We start from the raw sequence: 19,015 nt of genomic DNA, 5'->3' as shown, positions 1-19,015 counted from the left end.
TGTGCGTGTGTTTGTGTTTGTCAGTAAAAGTCCTGATAAAGACAGAAAAAACAGTTTATGTGTATGTGTGTCAATAAAAGTCCCAAAAAAGACAGAAAAAACAGTTTGTATGTGTATGTGTCATTAAAAGTCCCCATAAAGATAGAAAAAACAGTTTGTGTATGTGTTTGTGTGTGAGTGTGTGTGTGCGTGCGTGTGTGTGCGTGCGTGCATGTGTGTGTGTGTGTCAATAAAAGTCCCCATAAAGACAGACAAACCAGTTTGTGTTTGTGTCAGTAACAATTCCCAACTCAGGTGAGATGAATAAAGGGAAAATGATGTCTGTTGCTCGTTCTCTGCTGTTCTCTGACTTAAACGTCATGCAGGCATCCCGCTGGGCAACAGGTGTTCTCTCCTCTACTCATCTGCACTGTGCCTGAGTTTCTTCTCCAGAAATGCTGGACAAGGTGAGTAATTTCTCCACCCATCTTCATTATCAACCTTACACGCTAACTGTGCCAGACACACAGGAGCGCGGAGCTGGGCTCACACAAGGTAAATGGGTGATGATTCTTCCCAGGTTCATGGTCACAGACGGTTTCTTCACCGAAGGGTGTCATCCACTCTTCAAGAAACCAGATTAAGTTGAGTTGTTCATTATTACATCATTATCATTTGTGTCAAACAAAAGGCCACTAAACACAGCTCCCATCTAAATGTTACAAGCCTGCAAATCAATACAAAATGCCAGGTTCTTAGTTTAACCAAACTACATCCAAATAAGTCACTTTACTGAACTCAATACATGTTTTATTTCTCTCTGTTATCTCTCTTCCTCAAATTCTCTCAAGCATCTCATGTAGAAATGCAATAGGACTCAGTAAATCATTACCAACAAAGAGAGAAATACAGGAGAGGTTCAATGACTCCTCTAAAATGAAGATATTTCAGATGTTTTCTCAAGCAAACCATTTTAATGATCCTATGGTAGTAAGATTATTTCTAAAGGGTAACATGCAATCAGCTGTAGTTCAGTACAACTACAACAACAAATCACATCCTCCCCTCTTGTTTTACATGTCTGTCTCTCCCTTTGTTCCCACATTTACTAGACTCTCACTTTGAAGCCAACAATACACACATGCAAACACAAGAGTGCAGTGTTACATTTTAATTCCCACACACAGATACGTGGAGAGCTCAGCATGTATGCAATATGAAATACTATGGAACTTTGAAAATATGAATACTGTACTTCAGTACAATGTTAAGGTACTTGTACTTAACTTGAATGTTTCCATTTTTAGCAACTTGTACTTCACAATGCTTGAGTGGGAAATATTATACATTTTATGCCACTACATTTATTTAACACCTATAGTCACTAGTTACTTTACAGAATATTTTAATTAACATACAAACACTCATGATATAAAATACAACACATTAAAGATCAAACCAGTGTTTCACTTGTCTTTTAACCTCTTTCCTCTCCCATCAATCATCTCACGACCCCTCAGATTTATCTTGGGACCCTTTGGAGACGCCCAACCCCTAGGTTGGGAACCACTGGACTTAACTACCTACAGTTAAGTTTGCTGTATATAAAGTAGTTCAAACTAGCTCCACCTTAACCAGCTACAACAATAAAATGTTGTTCACACACTGATGCATCAGTATTAGTAATCTAATAATGTCATATTAACATCACTGCACAACCACTATTTTCACTTGTTATACTTCTACTACGTTTTACTCATCATACTTATGTTATATTGTAGTATTGCTGCTTTGAAGTAAAGGATGTAAAAACTTCTTCCTCCACTGGCTGTCATGGAGGGAATGTGAAGTGGATACATTTTGCTGTGTCAGCCTATATTATCAGCCTATATCATATTATCTATATAAGATACTCACACTTTTTCATACATTTGTCAGTTGTGTCTTTTCTTAGTACTCTTGCCTTTTGCTAAAGTGTTTTTGTTTGAGTGCAGCAACAGAAGTTGACAGATTTCAAAAGTTTGGATGGAAGGCCTTTGCAGACTACCAGTGCTCCCATTATCACCTAGATTACTTTATTATTCTGCAATAAATCACTGCCATAACTGTGTGTCTGTTGCTTTTATCAGGTTGGTTCACACACTGTAAACTTGAAGCCAAAGACTCATCTCATATGATTTATTTGGAAGAAAAGTGACTAGATTGAAACACTTCACACAGCAATATTGATGAGGAAGGTTAAAACTCTTCTATACAGGATGTAGTCAAGGTTACGGTTAAGCTGATGATAGTGTATTGTTAGCAGATAGAGAATCAACATTCAACATGGATTACAGATAAGTAAAGCTGGGTTTTCATTTCAGAGCTCAGTCTTCTTTCTTTTTTTCTTCTTCTCTTCTTTTCCCTCCTTGTGGAAGACTTTCCCATCAGGCTGTTCTCTCCACTTCAGGGTGACTCCACTCACTCCTTGCTCCTTCAGTCTGTCCTGGAACTGGGAAACACAGATGAAAGCCATTTTGAAACATTCATCCTCCCTATTGTGTTGTTGTTGTGTCTAAAACCCCCCACTGGTTTTTAGATATTATCAAACTTCCTAGTGGCAAAACACATCAAGCAGAATAAGGATGTAAACAAGTATTCTAGACCTGTTTGAGACACCCCCAGCCCCTAACCCAGTCTGGATTTTGGAGACTTGCCTTTTTCAGTATGTTTGCTTTCACAGCAGGGTCATTGAGATCCACAGAGGAGTCCTGCACCTTCATCCTCAGCTTAACTACCTGCCTCTTTACTGGTACTGAGACACAGAATGAGAGGAGAAATTAATCATTCATTTGCTGTCGTATTAGTTCTGTGATATTTAATTCATTACAGTGAATGAGCACATTTTTTCGTGTACATTCAAACATGATTTATGCTAAAGTTATGCAGCATTCTCTGGCTTCCACTGGAGGACAGTAAACAGCTCACCAGGAGGGATGCTGTAGCAGACAAATGGAAATCTCTGTTCACAGGATTTAAATGTCCATTGGTTTGATTCCTGCACACCACACATCATTTTCACCAATCTGAGTGATGCTGAAACTGAGCCACCCCATTTGGTGAACAAGTAGGCACTGCCATCAGACCAGTAAATGTTAGGATCTCTGTACAGGCTGATCCATGTATAGTTTAAACTCTGCACCAAATTCCCAACCTCCTGGTTCTCAGTGTCGTTCCTCACAGTGGTCAGGTCTATGAAGTTCTCCCTGCAGTACCTCTGAGCATTGGACCAATTCATTGGTTGATTCACAAAAACAAATTTAGGATCCAGCTGTGTTCCTGCAGATAAATTATTGGGGAAAAATTAATCTTTGAGTTGAAGTCCTGAACTTCAATATAATCATTATTAGAGAAGAAATAATACTTTGTTGGGTACTTACTAGTATAACAGATGAAATTGTATGTATATGTGAAAGGACGATCCCACCATATGTGACCAGTATCTTCAATGACTACACAGAGATCATCAGCCCATAAATCCGGTTGACTGTTTTCCCACTTCCTATATTCAGCTCCACTCCCTCTGTACCCATCTGACCACTTCCAATCAATGACTCTGTGCAGGCCAATCCAGACCTGACTGTTGTAACCAGCAGATGAAATTGTGTTGATGAGTTGGTTCATGTCTTCAGTGTTTTCAATGGTGACCAGGTCTGTGTATGTCTCTCTGCAGTAGGTCTGAGCTTCAGTCCAATTCATGTGTTCAGCAACAAAGTGGTACTGATGGAGATGACATGTGGAGAAGATGGACCAGCCTGTGAGCCCGTCTTTTCTGTTCACCTGACGGTGGACTCATGAACACTGACTTTAGCCACTGCACGAGAGACCTAAAGTTTCCTAAATGTTACCCTGGGGTCCCTTGTGACCTCCCGGAGAATTACACCCCTGCTCTTGGTTGATCTTTGTTGTTCGACCACTCCTGGGAAAGGTAACAATGGTTTTGGATGTCTTCAATTTGTACACAATCTGCCTGACAATCGACAGGTGGAGTCCAAACTCTTTAGAAATGGTTTTGTAACCCTTTCCAGTCTGGTGAGTATCAGCAACTCTTCTTCTAATGTCCTCAGAAATCTCTTTTGTTCAAGCAAAACATTGATTTCTCTTCTTTAAATAAGAAAGGGCCTCCCAGACTCACACCTGATTGTCATCCCGTTGATCAAAACACCCAACTCTAATTTCCCCTTCAAATAAATTGATAATCCTAGAGGTTGAAATACTTTTGACACACACAAATATGTAACATTGAATCATTTTCCTCAATCAATCTCATTTGTCTCATTTGTTTAACTGACGTCTCTTTATCAAGTTTTAGGACTTGAATGGAAATCTGATCATGTTTTAGGTCATATTTATGCTGAAATAGAGCAAATTCTAGAGGGTTCACAAACTTTCAAGCATACATACATATATATATATATATATATATACACATGTATGCTTGAAAGTATATACATATATATATATATGCATGTGTGTATATATATATAGGTGCTCAAGCTGTAAAGACTGATAATTACACCTTAAGGTGGATGGGCAGTCCACGCCTTTACTTGAGGAGTTTACCAACTTTTATGTAAACAGTGTCACGGCTCTTGTCAATCAGATGTAATTGTCCACCATAGGAGGTGGTGGTGTGTCTTCCTCAAGCTCGGCTCCTCTACCAGAGGCTTGGGAATTTGAGGGTTCTGTGCAGTATCTGAGCTGTTCCTAGGACTGCGCTCTTCTGGACAGAGACCTCAGATGTTGTACCTGGAATCTGCTGGAGCCACTCTCCCAGTTTGTGGGTCACAGCCCCCAGTGCTCCAATTACCACTGGCACCACTGTTGCCTTCACTCCCCACATCTTTTCTAGCTCCTCTTTCAGCCCTTGGTATTTTTCGATCTTTTCATGTTCCTTCTTCTCGATGTTGCTGTCGCTTGGGATTGCTACGTCTATCACTACTGCCTTCTTCTGTTGTTTGTCAATCAACACGATGTCTGGTTGGTTAGCCATCACCAGTTTGTCAGTCTGGATCTGGAAGTCCCACAGGATCTTGGCTTGGTCATTTTCAACCACCTTAGGAGGTGTCTTCCATTGTGACCTTGGGACTTCCAGCCCATACTCAGTGCAGATGTTCAGGCCTATGCACTATGCCAGCCACTTGGTTATGGCGTTCCATGCATGGTGTTCCTGCCTGCATCTTACAACCTGCTATTATGTGCTGAACTGTCTCAGGAGCATTTTTGCACAACCTGCACCTGGGGTCCTGTCTGGTGTGGTAGATCCCCGCCTCTATTGATCTTGTGCTGAGTGCCTGTTCTTGTGCTGCCATATTCAGTGCCTCTGTGCTGTCTTTCAGTCCAGCCTTTTCCAGCCACTGGTAGGATTTCTTGATATCAGCCACTTCCTCTATCTGTCGGTGGTACATGCCGTGTAGGGGCTTGTCCCTCCATGATGGTTCCTCCTCCTGCTCTGCATCATCGGGTTTCTGCTGCCTGAGGTATTCACTTAGCAGTTCATCTTTGGAGGCCAGCTTCCTGATGTATTCTTGGATGTTGGTTGTTTCGTCCTGGACAGTGGCTCTGATGCTCACTAGTCCTCGTCCTCCCTCGTTCTGCTTAGTGTACAGCCTCAGGGTGCTGGACTTGGGGTGAAACCCTCCATGCATTGTGAGGAGCTTTCTTGTCTTGATATCAGTGGCCTCTATCTCCTCCTTTGGCCAGCTTATTATACCAGCGGGGTATCTGATGACTGGCAGGGCGTATGTGTTGATGGCCCGTATCTTGTTCTTCCCATTCAGCTGACTTTTTAGGACCTGCCTTACTCTGTGTAGGTATTCGGCTGTGGCTGACTTCCTTGCGACCTCCTCAAGGTTCCCATTTGCCTGCGGGATCCCAAGGTATTTGTAGCTGTCCTGAACATCTGCAGTGCTGCCTTCTGGTAGTTCAACCGCCTAAGTTCTGATCATCTTCCCTCTCTTCGATACCATCCAACCACACTTATCTAGTCTGAATGACATTCCGATGTCGTTGCTGTAGATCCTGGTGAGGTGGGTCAGTGAGTTGATGTCTTGCTCATTCCTGGCATACAGCTTGATGTCATCCATGTAGAGGAGGTGACTGATGGTTGTTCCGCTTCTGAACCGGTACCCGTAGCCACTCTTTGAGATGAATTGGTTGAGGGGGTTCAGGCCTATGCAGAACAGCAGTGGGGATAGCGCATCACCTATATGCCGCACTTGGTGCTGATGCTGACACACATGAATGAGAACCAGTCATGATGTAGAAAATATGATCGTGTGGAGCCAAACAAATTCTACAAAAACACTTTAAATATATCAACACAAATAAACAAAGGGAAGCTAGTATTTCCTTTAAACATTTACAAATAAATACTTGGTTTTGACCTTTTTGAACCCAAACTGAATCAGATTTTGAGTGAAAAGGAAACAAAGAGACTGGTGGTTGCTTGAAGAAGAAAGTAGAGCAGACAACACAAGTTGCACAACTTTGTGCACTAAGCATGCTCGATAGTATAAAAGTTTCAAAAGGTTGTTATGTCTGTATGTTGTGGCACTTACAGTTTACTAAAACAGGCAACTTGTTCTGGTTCATGTGAATGCTATGCTTGTGTCCTCAACATGCTCTCAGACTGTATGAACAGTTTTAAATAAATATATACACAATTTCTTAAACCTTGATGGTAACTTGTGCAATGGGCTTTGAGTTGGCCTCCAGAGTTGTTTTCCACAGCCCCATTGAGTTCTTGATGAAGGCTCTTAGTGTTGATGTTGTACATTTCCAAGCATTCCAGTATCCATGTGTGTGGCATTGAGTCATAGGCTTTCTTGTAGTCAGTCCAGGCGGTGCACAGGTTGGTCTGCCTGGTCTTGCAGTCTTAGGTGACTGCTCTATTGACCAGTAGCTGGTGCTTAGCACCCCCTACTGGTATATGTGTATATATGTATATATATATATATATATATATATATATATAATGGGCTCCTACACTAGCAATTTAACAGCAGCTGAAAATCTTTATGCTGACCTTCGGTGGTTAAACTTCTCACCTTGCTGCTGTGATGTAGAGAAATGTACTTTGGGGTGTGGTAACAGACAGAATAACAACAATTATAACAATAACAATGTTTGTATCCAAAGTCTGATATATCTTATTTCTCTGTGCCGTAGACCTCCATTGTCCAAAAACTATTAAAAACACGTTAATGAGCCACACGGCTGCACTATGTGACATGTTTCTTCCTAATGATGAGTTTTGGGCAGCTTGTTTAGGAATGGCTCCAAAAATTAAAAACAGTGATTACACTTTCAGTCTCAGGAGAGTAGTTCTCTGTACAGCAGATGACACTGCACATGCAACAATATCACATAATCCTCATCAGCAGATGGAGTTCGCCCGGTTGCCATGGAAATGTGAATGTTCAAACTTCTATTTTTACAAGCACCTTAACCTCAACTTGAGCCTTTTTTTTTAACTTGAACTACAGCCTTTAACATGGCGATAACCTTAAAATGCTCAGAAAAATGGAAATGTTGTATTTTGTGTTGTATTCATAACAACCCCACCAATAAATCACAGTCACCAGAGAGCTGTTTGTCAGGTTTATTAATTTATGTACAAGCATGTCTGTCACCAAGGCGGAGACTGTCTGAGATATAAAACAGAGTAGAAAATGAATAAGGTGCAAAAACAAACACTGATGCATGAGTCTGTATTCCCCCCACAACCCCCCACCCCCACCTACAAAGCCAAGCTATGTACAGCAGGTTCACATTTACTGACATCAGACATCTTGCCCAGTTATAAACCATGCCAAGCTGACAGGGAAACAACATGAACTAAATACTTGCAGATATAAATCCTCTACTCTTTGTCTTCATGCTAACATGCTGACTACACTCTAGCTTGCAGACATGTGGGGTATCAATCTGAAAACAAGAAGGGGACAGAAAATATTTACAAGTTTGAGGAGCAGTTGGCGCCCATGTGCTGTAAGCCTTGATTACCAAACTCTAGCAGTAGTGTTTGCTAACACTACTTCTGTTAACAGTCCCGACAGCATCTTGTAGACTTAACACTATCAACATGGCAGCAAAGCGTAGGTAGTGGAGTATAAAGCCTATATCAAAAAAGCACCATAAAAATATAACATTGATGTGTGTGTGTGTGTGTGTGTGTGTGTGTGTGTGTGTGTGTGTGTGTGTGTGTGTGTGTGTGTGTAGCTGAAAATCAAAGTCACAGTCTCTGATTTAGCAGAACACAGTAATGTGAGTTTACAGCAAGTGCCTCTATTTCAGTCAGTGTATTGTCGATGGGTTTGGAATGTGCCTTTGAGACGTTTGAGAGTGCGCAAACACACACACATGCACACACACACACATGCAAACACATGCACACACACACGCGCGCGCGCGCGCGCGCACACACACACACACACACACACACACACACACACACACACACACACACACACACACACACACACACACAGTCAGATCACAGGGTTACAGTAGACCAGTGGCGTGATTAGAAGAGCTGGACCGAGGCTCTTGGATGAGGGACTAACATCAGCCACATCGTTTGAGGTTTCTGAGTTTTCCAACGATGAGCGCCAAATCTAAGGGCGGCCCTGCCTGAGCCCGACCTGCCTGGCTTTCCAAGTGCTGCAACCTAATGACAACCATCCATCATCACACTAAGGGACTATTTAAAGAAGCACAATTACTCCATTAGCAAGATAAGGTAACTCAGCACAGTTAAAGCTGCATTGAGTGACTTTGAATACTGGTGAGTATGAATGGTAATGGGGAGGTCACCATTTGTATTTAATGACTAGGTTTTAGTAAAATGCTTTGTTCTAACTTTGAATTTGTTGTTGTAGCCTGCCAAATATGCGCCTACTGATATTTTGTGATAACCAGATTGATTTAACCTTTCATTTACACTTAATTAATCAGTCTGACATTACCGCCATGTTTGCTGTTTTTTTATTTCTTTTGTTTTTCCCCAGTCAGTCAGTATCCAGTTACGTATCTGTCCTGCCAACGTCCTTTTCAGTTAGCTAACAGGAAGCTACTGTAGTTGTTGCTAGTTAGTCAACATCTTTCACATCTATCAAGAAGTATTTCCACTTTAGACTACAACCTGTACAGCTGCATTGAGCTTAATAATGCTTGTTGCCATTTTTCTCTTGCTTTTTCATGGATGTAGCTAGCTAGCTAGCTAGCTATGTATTGGTCAATTTCTCCAACTAGGGGAAATCAGTGACATCATCAGTGAGCACAGCATTGGACCAATTTGAATGGCTAAAAAAACAGACATGTGGGCAGCACATCTTTAGCCTGGAATCAGACTCATTTTTTTCTCAGTAAGCAGGTGCAGGTGGTAGCCATGCAGGTACTTTTGTTTGAAACAACTTTCTACTGCAAAAATATTACTTAAGAAAACAGGTCTCTTGAAAGATACGTTGTTTTTGATTTTTTAATTATTCATTGCTGTTAGTGCCATAAACAATATTCTATTCAATCTCGTTGTGTTGGTGCAGAAATCTCAGAGAATTAAATCTAAAGACCTGGACAAATACAACCAAAAGTATCTGCATGGCTACACAACACTAGAGACAAGTGAGAAAATATGATTTTCCATATTAAAAACTGGCAGTTCAGGTATTGGACACAACTAAAAAAGGCCCTGATGAAGATGAGGGGCTCTGGTTTCAGAGCCAGTGGACAGTAAACCAGGATGAAGGAGCCTACCAACTGTCAGCTGCTGTCCTGAAACAGCTACCAGAGGTCAGTGTCCGGAGGTTCTCCACAATACAAATACAGTATTGTATTCATTCAGCAAGAAAACAGGGAATAAAACAGAGGATTCACCATTACCCACCAATATACCTTCAAATTCCTCCCACATCACAGACATAAAATATGAATTCATAATGTTTTTTAGAGTTGTTTGGATGATGCTGAGAATAATTCTGCTTCTTGAAATAAATAGCTCTTTGAGAGGAGCTGCATTGTTGTTCATTACTGTGACCCTTAAAGATGCACTTTGTCTGCTGATGCTGACACACATGAATGAGAACCAGTCATGATGTAGAAAATATGATCGTGTGGAGCCAAACAAATTCTACAAAAACACTTTAAATATATCAACATAAATAAACAAAGGGAAGCTAGTATTTCCTTTAAACATTTACAAATAAATACTTGGTTTTGACCTTTTTGAACCCAAACTGAATCAGATTTTGAGTGAAAAGGAAACAAAGAGACTGGTGGTTGCTTGAAGAAGAAAGTAGAGCAGACAACACAAGTTGCACAACTTTGTGCACTAAGCATGCTCGATAGTATAAAAGTTTCAAAAGGTTGTTATGTCTGTATGTTGTGGCACTTACAGTTTACTAAAACAGGCAACTTGTTCTGGTTCATGTGAATGCTATGCTTGTGTCCTCAACATGCTCTCAGACTGTATGAACAGTTTTAAATAAATATATACACAATTTCTTAAAAAGAAAAAGAAAAAGGAAATAACATGAGACTGATGTGAGGGGTTGAGAGGTTTATGTGCCGTTCTTCTGCTCCCATTCCTGCAAAACAAACAAACAGAGACACACACTCAGTTTGCATGCTCCACATTTACATGGTTATTAATGTTAAGTATGATGTCATCATAACTGACAGAACCATGAGCCAGAGCTACAGAAATAAAATCCAGAATGTAAAAAAAACAGTTTTCCTTCCCATAAGATGTTGGAACCTGGCTGCAGGGATTTGATCCCATTCAGCCACAAAAGTATTAGTGAGATCCAACACTGATGTTGGGTGATAAGACGATGTGTTAATTCCACTCAAAAGTGGGAAAATGTCTTAAAGAACTTTGTGCATGAGGGGACTCATGTTGAAACAGGACTGCCAAAACTGTCCCAGAATACTGCAAACCATTATACATCACTCTAGTCTCAGTCTACATTGTGAGCTCTGACCTTGGCCTTCCTGAGGACGTGTCCCCGGACTGGTGAGGCCTTCTGGCCACCCTGCTGCCGGCGGAGCAGTGAGGCACTGTTGACCGGCAGGGAGCAGGACTCAGTGTCACTGGTGTCACAGCTGGAGAAGGGAGAAGACTCCTGGGTCCGTCGCAACATCGCCGGTGACTACAAACACACACACACACACACACACACACACACACACACACACACACACACACACATACACACACACACACACACATACACACACATACACACACATACACACACACACACACACACACACACACACACATAAAAAATTAGACAGCTAATGGTAGCATGCAGGTAGTTGATTGCAATTGAATGCAAACTGCTGTGGGAGTAATGAAGCACCAGGACAGTAAAAGACAGCATAGTACAGCTCAGTGTTCTGACCTGGAGGTCAGAGGAGCCAGCTTTCGGTTCGATAGTGAGGCCAAGAGTGACGCCTCCACTCAGGGCCTTCTTCAGACTCTCCTTCACCTCCGTCAGCTCCAGCTCCAGGTTCACCCTTTCCTCCTCCCTTTGCTTGCACTCATCCTCCACCTTCTTCAGTCGCTCCGACAGGGAGGCATGTGAACGTTTGCCTAATGGAGGAAGAGAGACAGGATTTTTATCACTTTAATAAACTTGTAGCTGGTAAGCTCTTGAGTGGAGAGGTTGGAGAGCTTTTCCCACATTCAAGAAGTTTTTCACAGAGTGAAAACTGCTGTTGAGGTGGAGTGTAGTCCAGCACTAAATGCAAAAGCCACATCTTCATATGATGTGTGAAACTCCCTCCCCACACACCTTTCAGAGTCCTATGATTATTGTAATTTTCACTTTGAACAGCTAAACACTGGATACAATTGGACTGAATCTTAAAACACAATAAAGCAGGACTTTGGCTTTGTCATTTAACAACAAGCACTTTTTCAACAGAAGTCTATGTGTCTTACCAGCAGCAGCCTCCACAGCAGTGCGCAGGTCTCTCCTCTCCTTCTTCAGATGGGTAAGATGGTTCCTGATCTCCTGCTTCTTCTTCATCAGTTCTTCCTCTTTGGCCTGCAGCCGCTTGGCGTCAGCCTCCACTCGATTCTTCCCGTACTTACACTGCTCCGCATCTGCAAAACGATGACTGGGTGTGAAGAAACTGAATGCAAGAGGCTGGTGTCCAAAAATGATGAAACTGCTGAGTCATCTGCCTGTTTGTGTTTGTGCTGCCAGTGTTGAAATCATAAAGACGAGGATCAGGTACTCTGCTCTGGTTTAGATACACATTTTAACGCACAGGAAGTCAGAAGAAACTCTTTCTAGCTTGACAGCTAGCTTGAAGTTTTACAAACTTTGACATTGAACCTGTTACATTAGGTTATCCCATTCAACTGACTTTCACATAACTAAGATGAATTTGCTCTGAATTGAAATTGGGTAAATTAAGACTCTTTTCATACTAAATGACCGTACAACTTTCTCTCTGTGCAAGACTTGATCCACAATGCTGTTAGCAAACTTCAAACTTTAATAATAACTTTGATAATCTGAGCTCTGGACCCTTAGATCCTGTGTGTGATGCTGCATTCTCCATGAAATCTGACAGTAAGATTTTCCAGGACAGCGAGACCCCAAACCAACATGTGGGAGAAAAGAAAAAGAGAGCATAGCCTTGATTATCAGGACACTGGTAAGACATGAACTGCCCAGAAACCCACTGAACTCACAGCCACAGCCTTAAGCTGTCATTAATTACACCAGGACTATGCCTCCTCTTACTGGAAAATACACCGAGGGTAACCATCCAACATGTGTGTGTCTATGTGTGTGCATGTGAACTTTGCTTATGAGGAATCACTCAATCAAACCGCTGCTGACATTTTCAAATTCAATACAATTATTTGACAGTGGAAATATGAGAATTGTGTGGCATACTCTTAACCCAACATGACACATATTTAATTTCCATTCTGACATTTGGAGAAGTAACAAGCTACACAAGTGGTTACAACCCTCCTCGTTCACACATTAGGCAAAAAAATACTATTCTGAACCACAAGGATTAACATGACCACAGTTCACCCTCTTCCAACGATCTGGCCCCACTTCTGCTATCGCATCTGTTTGAACGTTACCCCAACGTTGGCACGAGGTTCAAGTCTGGCCCAGTGCGTCACATGGATCTTCTTGAGGGTAGGGTAGGCTTTAGGAGTTATTTACTCCCCCCCTACTTAAACCAGCTGTAATTTGGATATCCTGCATTTTCCAAATTGCTGTTGAGCAGAATTTTGCTAGAAAGCAATCAGTGGTGGTGAGGCTGGGACTGGGGAGCCAGACACACTGTCTGCTGCTGACTTATAGCACCAGGAACTGACCAGGAAAGGTGGACTACTGTCAAAAGTGACTATTTTCACAGTTTTTGTCACTACTTACTGGAGTTGTTCCGTTTCAGAGATGCTGTCCCATTCGTCCCATTCGTCCCATTAACTCCATTCTTCTTGTGCTGATTCTTTGGCTCTGCCTTCTGTTTTGATGCCACCCCATTGGTCGCAGTTCCCTTCTTTCCATTCTTCAGCTGATTGGAGGAGAGCAAGGAAGAGGGAGACTTTTCACATATCCTCAAAATATCTTAGCAAGGTTAATACTTTGTATAAGCTACATACCAGTTGTCCCAAACATCGCACCACTTGAAATCACTCTACAATAAAACCTGCTTACACATTTCTAATAAAAGCTTAACGACAGTTAATATGACTATAATATATATAATATATAATATAACTTGTTCCAATATGGCCCTGGATTGAAAACTTTATATATTCTTATTCACCTCCAATCATAATGGATATGGTGCAGGTTGATTGATAGATTTGTAGTAGAATTGGGGCAAAACATTGAGAATATATTTGAAAACGGTGGAACGAATGTAATAAATGTTTTATTAACTTAGACTAATAGCATGTATAAATAAAATTCAAAATGTAAAAGATTAATTCTTAAGTTGCATTACATATTTTTGGCCACTTGGGAGCAGCAGAACAAGCTACACACAATATTAACATATTTTCTTATAGGCTAAAGTTGTTATCAGGGTCTGAAAAGTGCATGGATGTGAAAAGTGAAGCCAATGCGGAAGTCTTGTTCAGCATTTGGTTGTGATAAAAGACCCTCTAAGCAGTCCGATGTTCAGTTTTTCCGGTGACTACATTTTGTTTTAATGTTTTTTTTAGGCCTGTTTACACTAGCAGAAATTACCATTAGCATAAGCGTTATCACTGTTAACCAGAGATTGTAAATGCACCCTGCTAACCAAGCTAGCAGCTAGCGCTATGGTCAGCTCCACTCTCTCGTCCGAATATGGTCACTTCTGGCTCCAAAAAGTCAAACATGGCAACGATGAAATCGCTAAACTTGAGGCTTCAAAACTGCAGTCCACAAACCAATGCAAGACATCATGGTGACTACGTCCATGTTGTTTACAGTCTATGGTTAGTCTATTGTTATAGCTAACATGTTAGCAAATACTTGCTTATTTACCTTTTATACAGTCTATGCTATTTACACATCCAGCAGATACAGCACAACATTAGCATTCATTTGGAGTCCTAATTCTGGCCACCTGACCAATGTAAGTCCAATATTCAACCTCCTTTTAGCTTTGTTTTGATCTTCAAAACAAACCCTTAAAGGAAATATCTGGCTCTTTAGCTGCTACATGCTCCACTACAGTATTCTCACAAGCTAACTGCTAACTTTGTCTGTCTCCCATTTGGTGCTATTACATTATACACAGTCATTTCATCTATTGTTAAAGACACAGTAATATAAAACATACATTTTCCCACTTCTAATCATGCGATCATATGTTAATTGTTCAGTTATCTCTTGTTATATGCCAAATATGTGTCAAAAAATAATTTCAAAGAAATAGCCTAAAAATTGACCATTTGTGTGGCTTATCGTAGCTAGCAGATCAATATCGTCAGTGCAGGTGTACATTTGGTTCAATAATCAAAAAACAAAAGTCTAATTTATTTATTTATTCCTCATCCTCTTCCTCCTGATCTAACTACACAGGTGAGGAAGGTGTGGAGGCCAACAGTCCTCTACAGCTACTGTATGTTTCACATTTTAGTGGTCCAATCAAATCTGAAGGATTTGATGTAAATCCCTCTTGAAATTTTACCACATATTCCTTTTTCCTGGGAAAACGTCACAATGCTGAAGCTTAAGACACTCTAACTTCTGTTTCACTGTGACTTCCATATGAAAAACAGTAATGAAGAATTGATGATTAATCATATAATTGTATCTATTAATCTGGGTAAACTATCAGAAAGCAGAAAAGGCAGGTTAAAATGTCTCTGTTGCCCTTAACAAGATTTAGTTGTGATGACTCAAATGACAGAAGATTTTTCTTGCTGTCAAGGATGCAATTGCATCTGGAAGCTTTGATCACTCATATTTTTCTTTGGTCTGAAAGTCATAAATGTTAGTCATCCTACTAATCCTATTTATCCAAGCAATAAAGATTTAGAGTTACAGACAACTTGATATGGTTTGACTTTGATAGCTTGACTTTGGATCCACAGTGCAGGCTGTAGTCTGTTATACACCTCGCTGGATGAAAATCTACTTCTTACAGTGGAGCGGTACTTTGTGGTTGTGGAGGCCATGTTAACACCCCTTGGCCACACCACACAAAGCACACACATCAAAGAGTTGCTCCATACAACACCATGTGGTGACTTATGTGGGTGTGGAGGCAGGCTGGCACTTAGAGCAGGGCTGTAAAAATATAAATTACAAACACTGCTGATGCTCATTGTAAAGGACAGGAAGAAAGTACGGTATGTGGGACAACCGCACAAGCACACACACACACACACACACACACACACACACACACACACACACACACACACACACACACACACACACACACACACACACAAATACATACATACACATTCAATACACATGTTCTACTCATACTGTACATATACTGCACACAAAACACAAAGAAACAGGGGCTTATGCAAGAACTTTGTGTAAAAGTATTTAAGAACAGAACCTGATTGTTGATCTGTATTGGACATTATTGATATTAAATCAGTGATTGGTATCAGTCCTATAAGAACTCTAATTGGACCTGAAGTACATGCTGAGCTTTTCCAAAGACTGGACACAGGAATGATTTTGGGCCCAGTCAAGGTTATAATCAAATTACTAAGAACTACACCAGAGGGAGAACCGGCCTCACAGGCTGATGGGAAAGAGAGATGGACTTCTGGGTGGCCAACATCAACACCTTATCTAGTGAGTGAAAGAATACTTCTTCAGGAATAACAAACATAATTCCCTCTTTCCCCTTAACCAAGCATCTCTCACTTGCACTCGCTCCCAGAGCATGTAAATCAGGGAATTTACCATTTCACTGCAGGGATGCACTACAGTGAAAATAAGTGAACTAATCATTTGGGAGCTCCAGGGTTTCTCTCCCAGGAAATGTGTTAGCAGAAGTGTTGAGCTCCAACCCTGTTTATTTAAAAACTTTTTGATGAGAATCACTGATGCAAATTCACAAAGACTTACTGACATTAAAGCTGCAATAATCAATATTTCTGATATCAATAATGGATCAAATGACAATGTGTAACATGAAGGGGGTGGCTCATAGTGACAAACCTACAGAGAATTATCGCAGTTCTCCTCAGCTCTATGGGGCTTTTTAGCCTCTTTCAGCTCATTGTTTTGATTTTCCAGCCTGTAAACTACAGCTGCAGACAGATGTTTTTTGGCAAACAAGTTCTGATAAACTGACTATATGCAAACTGCCCGGCACCAAACAGCAGACAAAGTTAGTGACCAGTAACATTTATCAGCTAGAAAGCCAAATATTTTTCTCAACAGTTCATGGAGATGAAAACAGAGCGAAAAGGAGAGTGAATAATGGACATGAATTCATCATGAGGACATACACAAGACTTCCATGGGATCAAAATGTTGCTCTGTGTGTCTGCTCGATGTGTAAATAGACAAATGTTTACTGACATGTTCATGATAACAACTTCATTTGCTGATAATGCAGTTTGTGATTCTCATATTTTTTAGCTTGTTCTTCTGCCCCCACATACCAAAAAATAATGCAATACAGCTTTAAAATATCTGTTGATCAGATGACGACCTATTTATTTTTATGAAAGTGTAAGATTTGTTTTTGTTGTTAGAAGAGGTGCTCTGTATTTAAGGTGAGGTGGACTGCCTCCATTACAAAATACTGAGTTTGGAGACACCAAATATTGCACTGCACCTATTATCCCCTTTTATCAAAAACTGGACATCAGTCTACTTATAACATGACGAAGGGATGAACAGTCACCCTATGAAATGTTTTTTGTTTTTGCAAATAAGTTAAGTGAAATTCAAATCAAATTCACATCAGTTTTCTTGGGTTCATCAAACATGGGAAACATAAGAAATCCCTAACTGAACTGGACATTGACAAAAGGAGAGTGATGCAAAGTGAAAACACCAGAAAGTATCCTTCAACATCACAAAAAAAAAGGTGAATTGTGATGGTGAATTATAAAAGAGAGAATATACAGTGAAAGAGGAAAAAGGTCAAAGGAGCAGAGTGTTAGTCACCTGAGCAGTGTCTTTAGTTTTAGTATCAGCTTTGAGGAACTTAGAAGAGATTTTAGAAACAGGGGTTTTGTAGTGACTTGTTGAGGTGGAGGAAGAGGAAGTGGAAGAAGAGGAAGGCTTGGGAGGATAGCGAGTGGCCAGCTTGGGTGAGGGCATGTTCTCATAGAGGTCATCATTCTCATAGTGCATATCCTCTTTCAGCTGGCGCCCCCCTGTGCTGGGAGAGGAGTACAGCGCCTCCGGGTCCTTGAGTTAAACCAGGCAAGCATGCAAGCAAGCAGAGAAGAGAAGAGGAAACGAGAGGAGAGAGGAGAGGGGAGGAACATAATCCAGAACAGCAAAGAAAGATAGAAAAAGGAGAAGAGGAAGGAAGAGATGTTAGCAATATAAAGTTAGTTACACTACATGGTCATAGTAAGTGTTATTGCAAAATATGACATTTATTAAAGGTGGTACATGTAGTATTTCAACATCCAGTTAAATCAAAACTGTTCATCAACATTTCTACTTTTTTCAATAACAATAAGCATCAACATCCTACTTGTGATGGGAAGCAAGGGATTTATGGGAAACTGGGTTATTATCATTATTATTATTATTATTATTATTATTATTATTATTATTATTATTATTAGAATAACTTTTAACGTAAAAAAATTTTGATTAAAAGTTATTCTAAAATAACTAGTTTTAATATTATTTTACTATCCTCACATTGGCGTTTTTATTTAATACCTTTAATTGTTCTTGCTACAATATTCTTTTTATTTTATTTTCTGTAAAGCATTTTGAATTGTCCTGGGTATGAAAATACATATAAATAAATAAATAAAAATATATAAAGTTGCCTTGACTTGCCTTAAAATATCACACTGAAATTGCAGCTAATAATAATCTCAACTGTTGTCTCATTTGTTTATAATTATTCTGCTCTGTTCTGACAATGATATATTGACGATCAGAAATGCTACATGTGGTACCTTCATTGTAATACAGAAAAGTGAAAAGCAGTTAGCAAAGAGGGAAATAATCAAAGTGAAGTTCAGCCAAGAACTGAATGAAAAACAGCTAGAATAGTTACTTACTCTTTATGTGTGTGTGTATCACTAATGAGCAGGTGTGCTTACCGTTCCATTAATAGGCACATCATCATAGTGCAGAGCCATCCCTGTGGGGCAGGCGTAGCCGTTGACTGGGTTGTCCAGGTATGGATTAGGAGAGACAGCACGCTTACTAGTGAAACTGTGAGGACATCAAGATTTATTTAAAAATGCAGATATCTTTAATAAAGTACTTCTATAACATGTCACAGACCTCAAATATACACATTAGTCCACAAAATACACTGTACATGGATCCATAACTAG

General features: G+C 40.4%; 1 protein-coding gene across 2 annotated transcripts in view; it reads right to left on the bottom strand.

Annotated features, from left to right (window-relative positions):
• Positions 1-8,925: 8,925 nt before the first annotated feature.
• The window catches only part of afap1 (actin filament associated protein 1), a 72,207-nt gene continuing 62,117 nt past the window's right edge, over positions 8,926-19,015 (bottom strand). Inside the window, exons 12-18 of one of the 2 annotated variants that reach the window (XM_067579261.1) lie at positions 18,776-18,890; positions 17,649-17,894; positions 13,434-13,575; positions 11,966-12,130; positions 11,424-11,614; positions 11,001-11,168; positions 8,926-10,604 (exon numbers count right to left, since the gene is read on the bottom strand). In XM_067579261.1, the coding sequence (XP_067435362.1) occupies positions 10,578-10,604; positions 11,001-11,168; positions 11,424-11,614; positions 11,966-12,130; positions 13,434-13,575; positions 17,649-17,894; positions 18,776-18,890 (1,054 nt within the window). In that variant the 3' untranslated portion in view covers positions 8,926-10,577. The remainder of the gene's footprint in view (positions 10,605-11,000; positions 11,169-11,423; positions 11,615-11,965; positions 12,131-13,433; positions 13,576-17,648; positions 17,895-18,775; positions 18,891-19,015) is intronic. The other variant, XM_067579260.1, reaches the window with a different exon arrangement.

Source organism: Thunnus thynnus, chromosome 22, assembly GCF_963924715.1.
Source record: "Thunnus thynnus chromosome 22, fThuThy2.1, whole genome shotgun sequence".
Taxonomy (NCBI): domain Eukaryota; kingdom Metazoa; phylum Chordata; class Actinopteri; order Scombriformes; family Scombridae; genus Thunnus; species Thunnus thynnus.
This window is presented reverse-complemented; position numbering and strand designations above follow the sequence as displayed.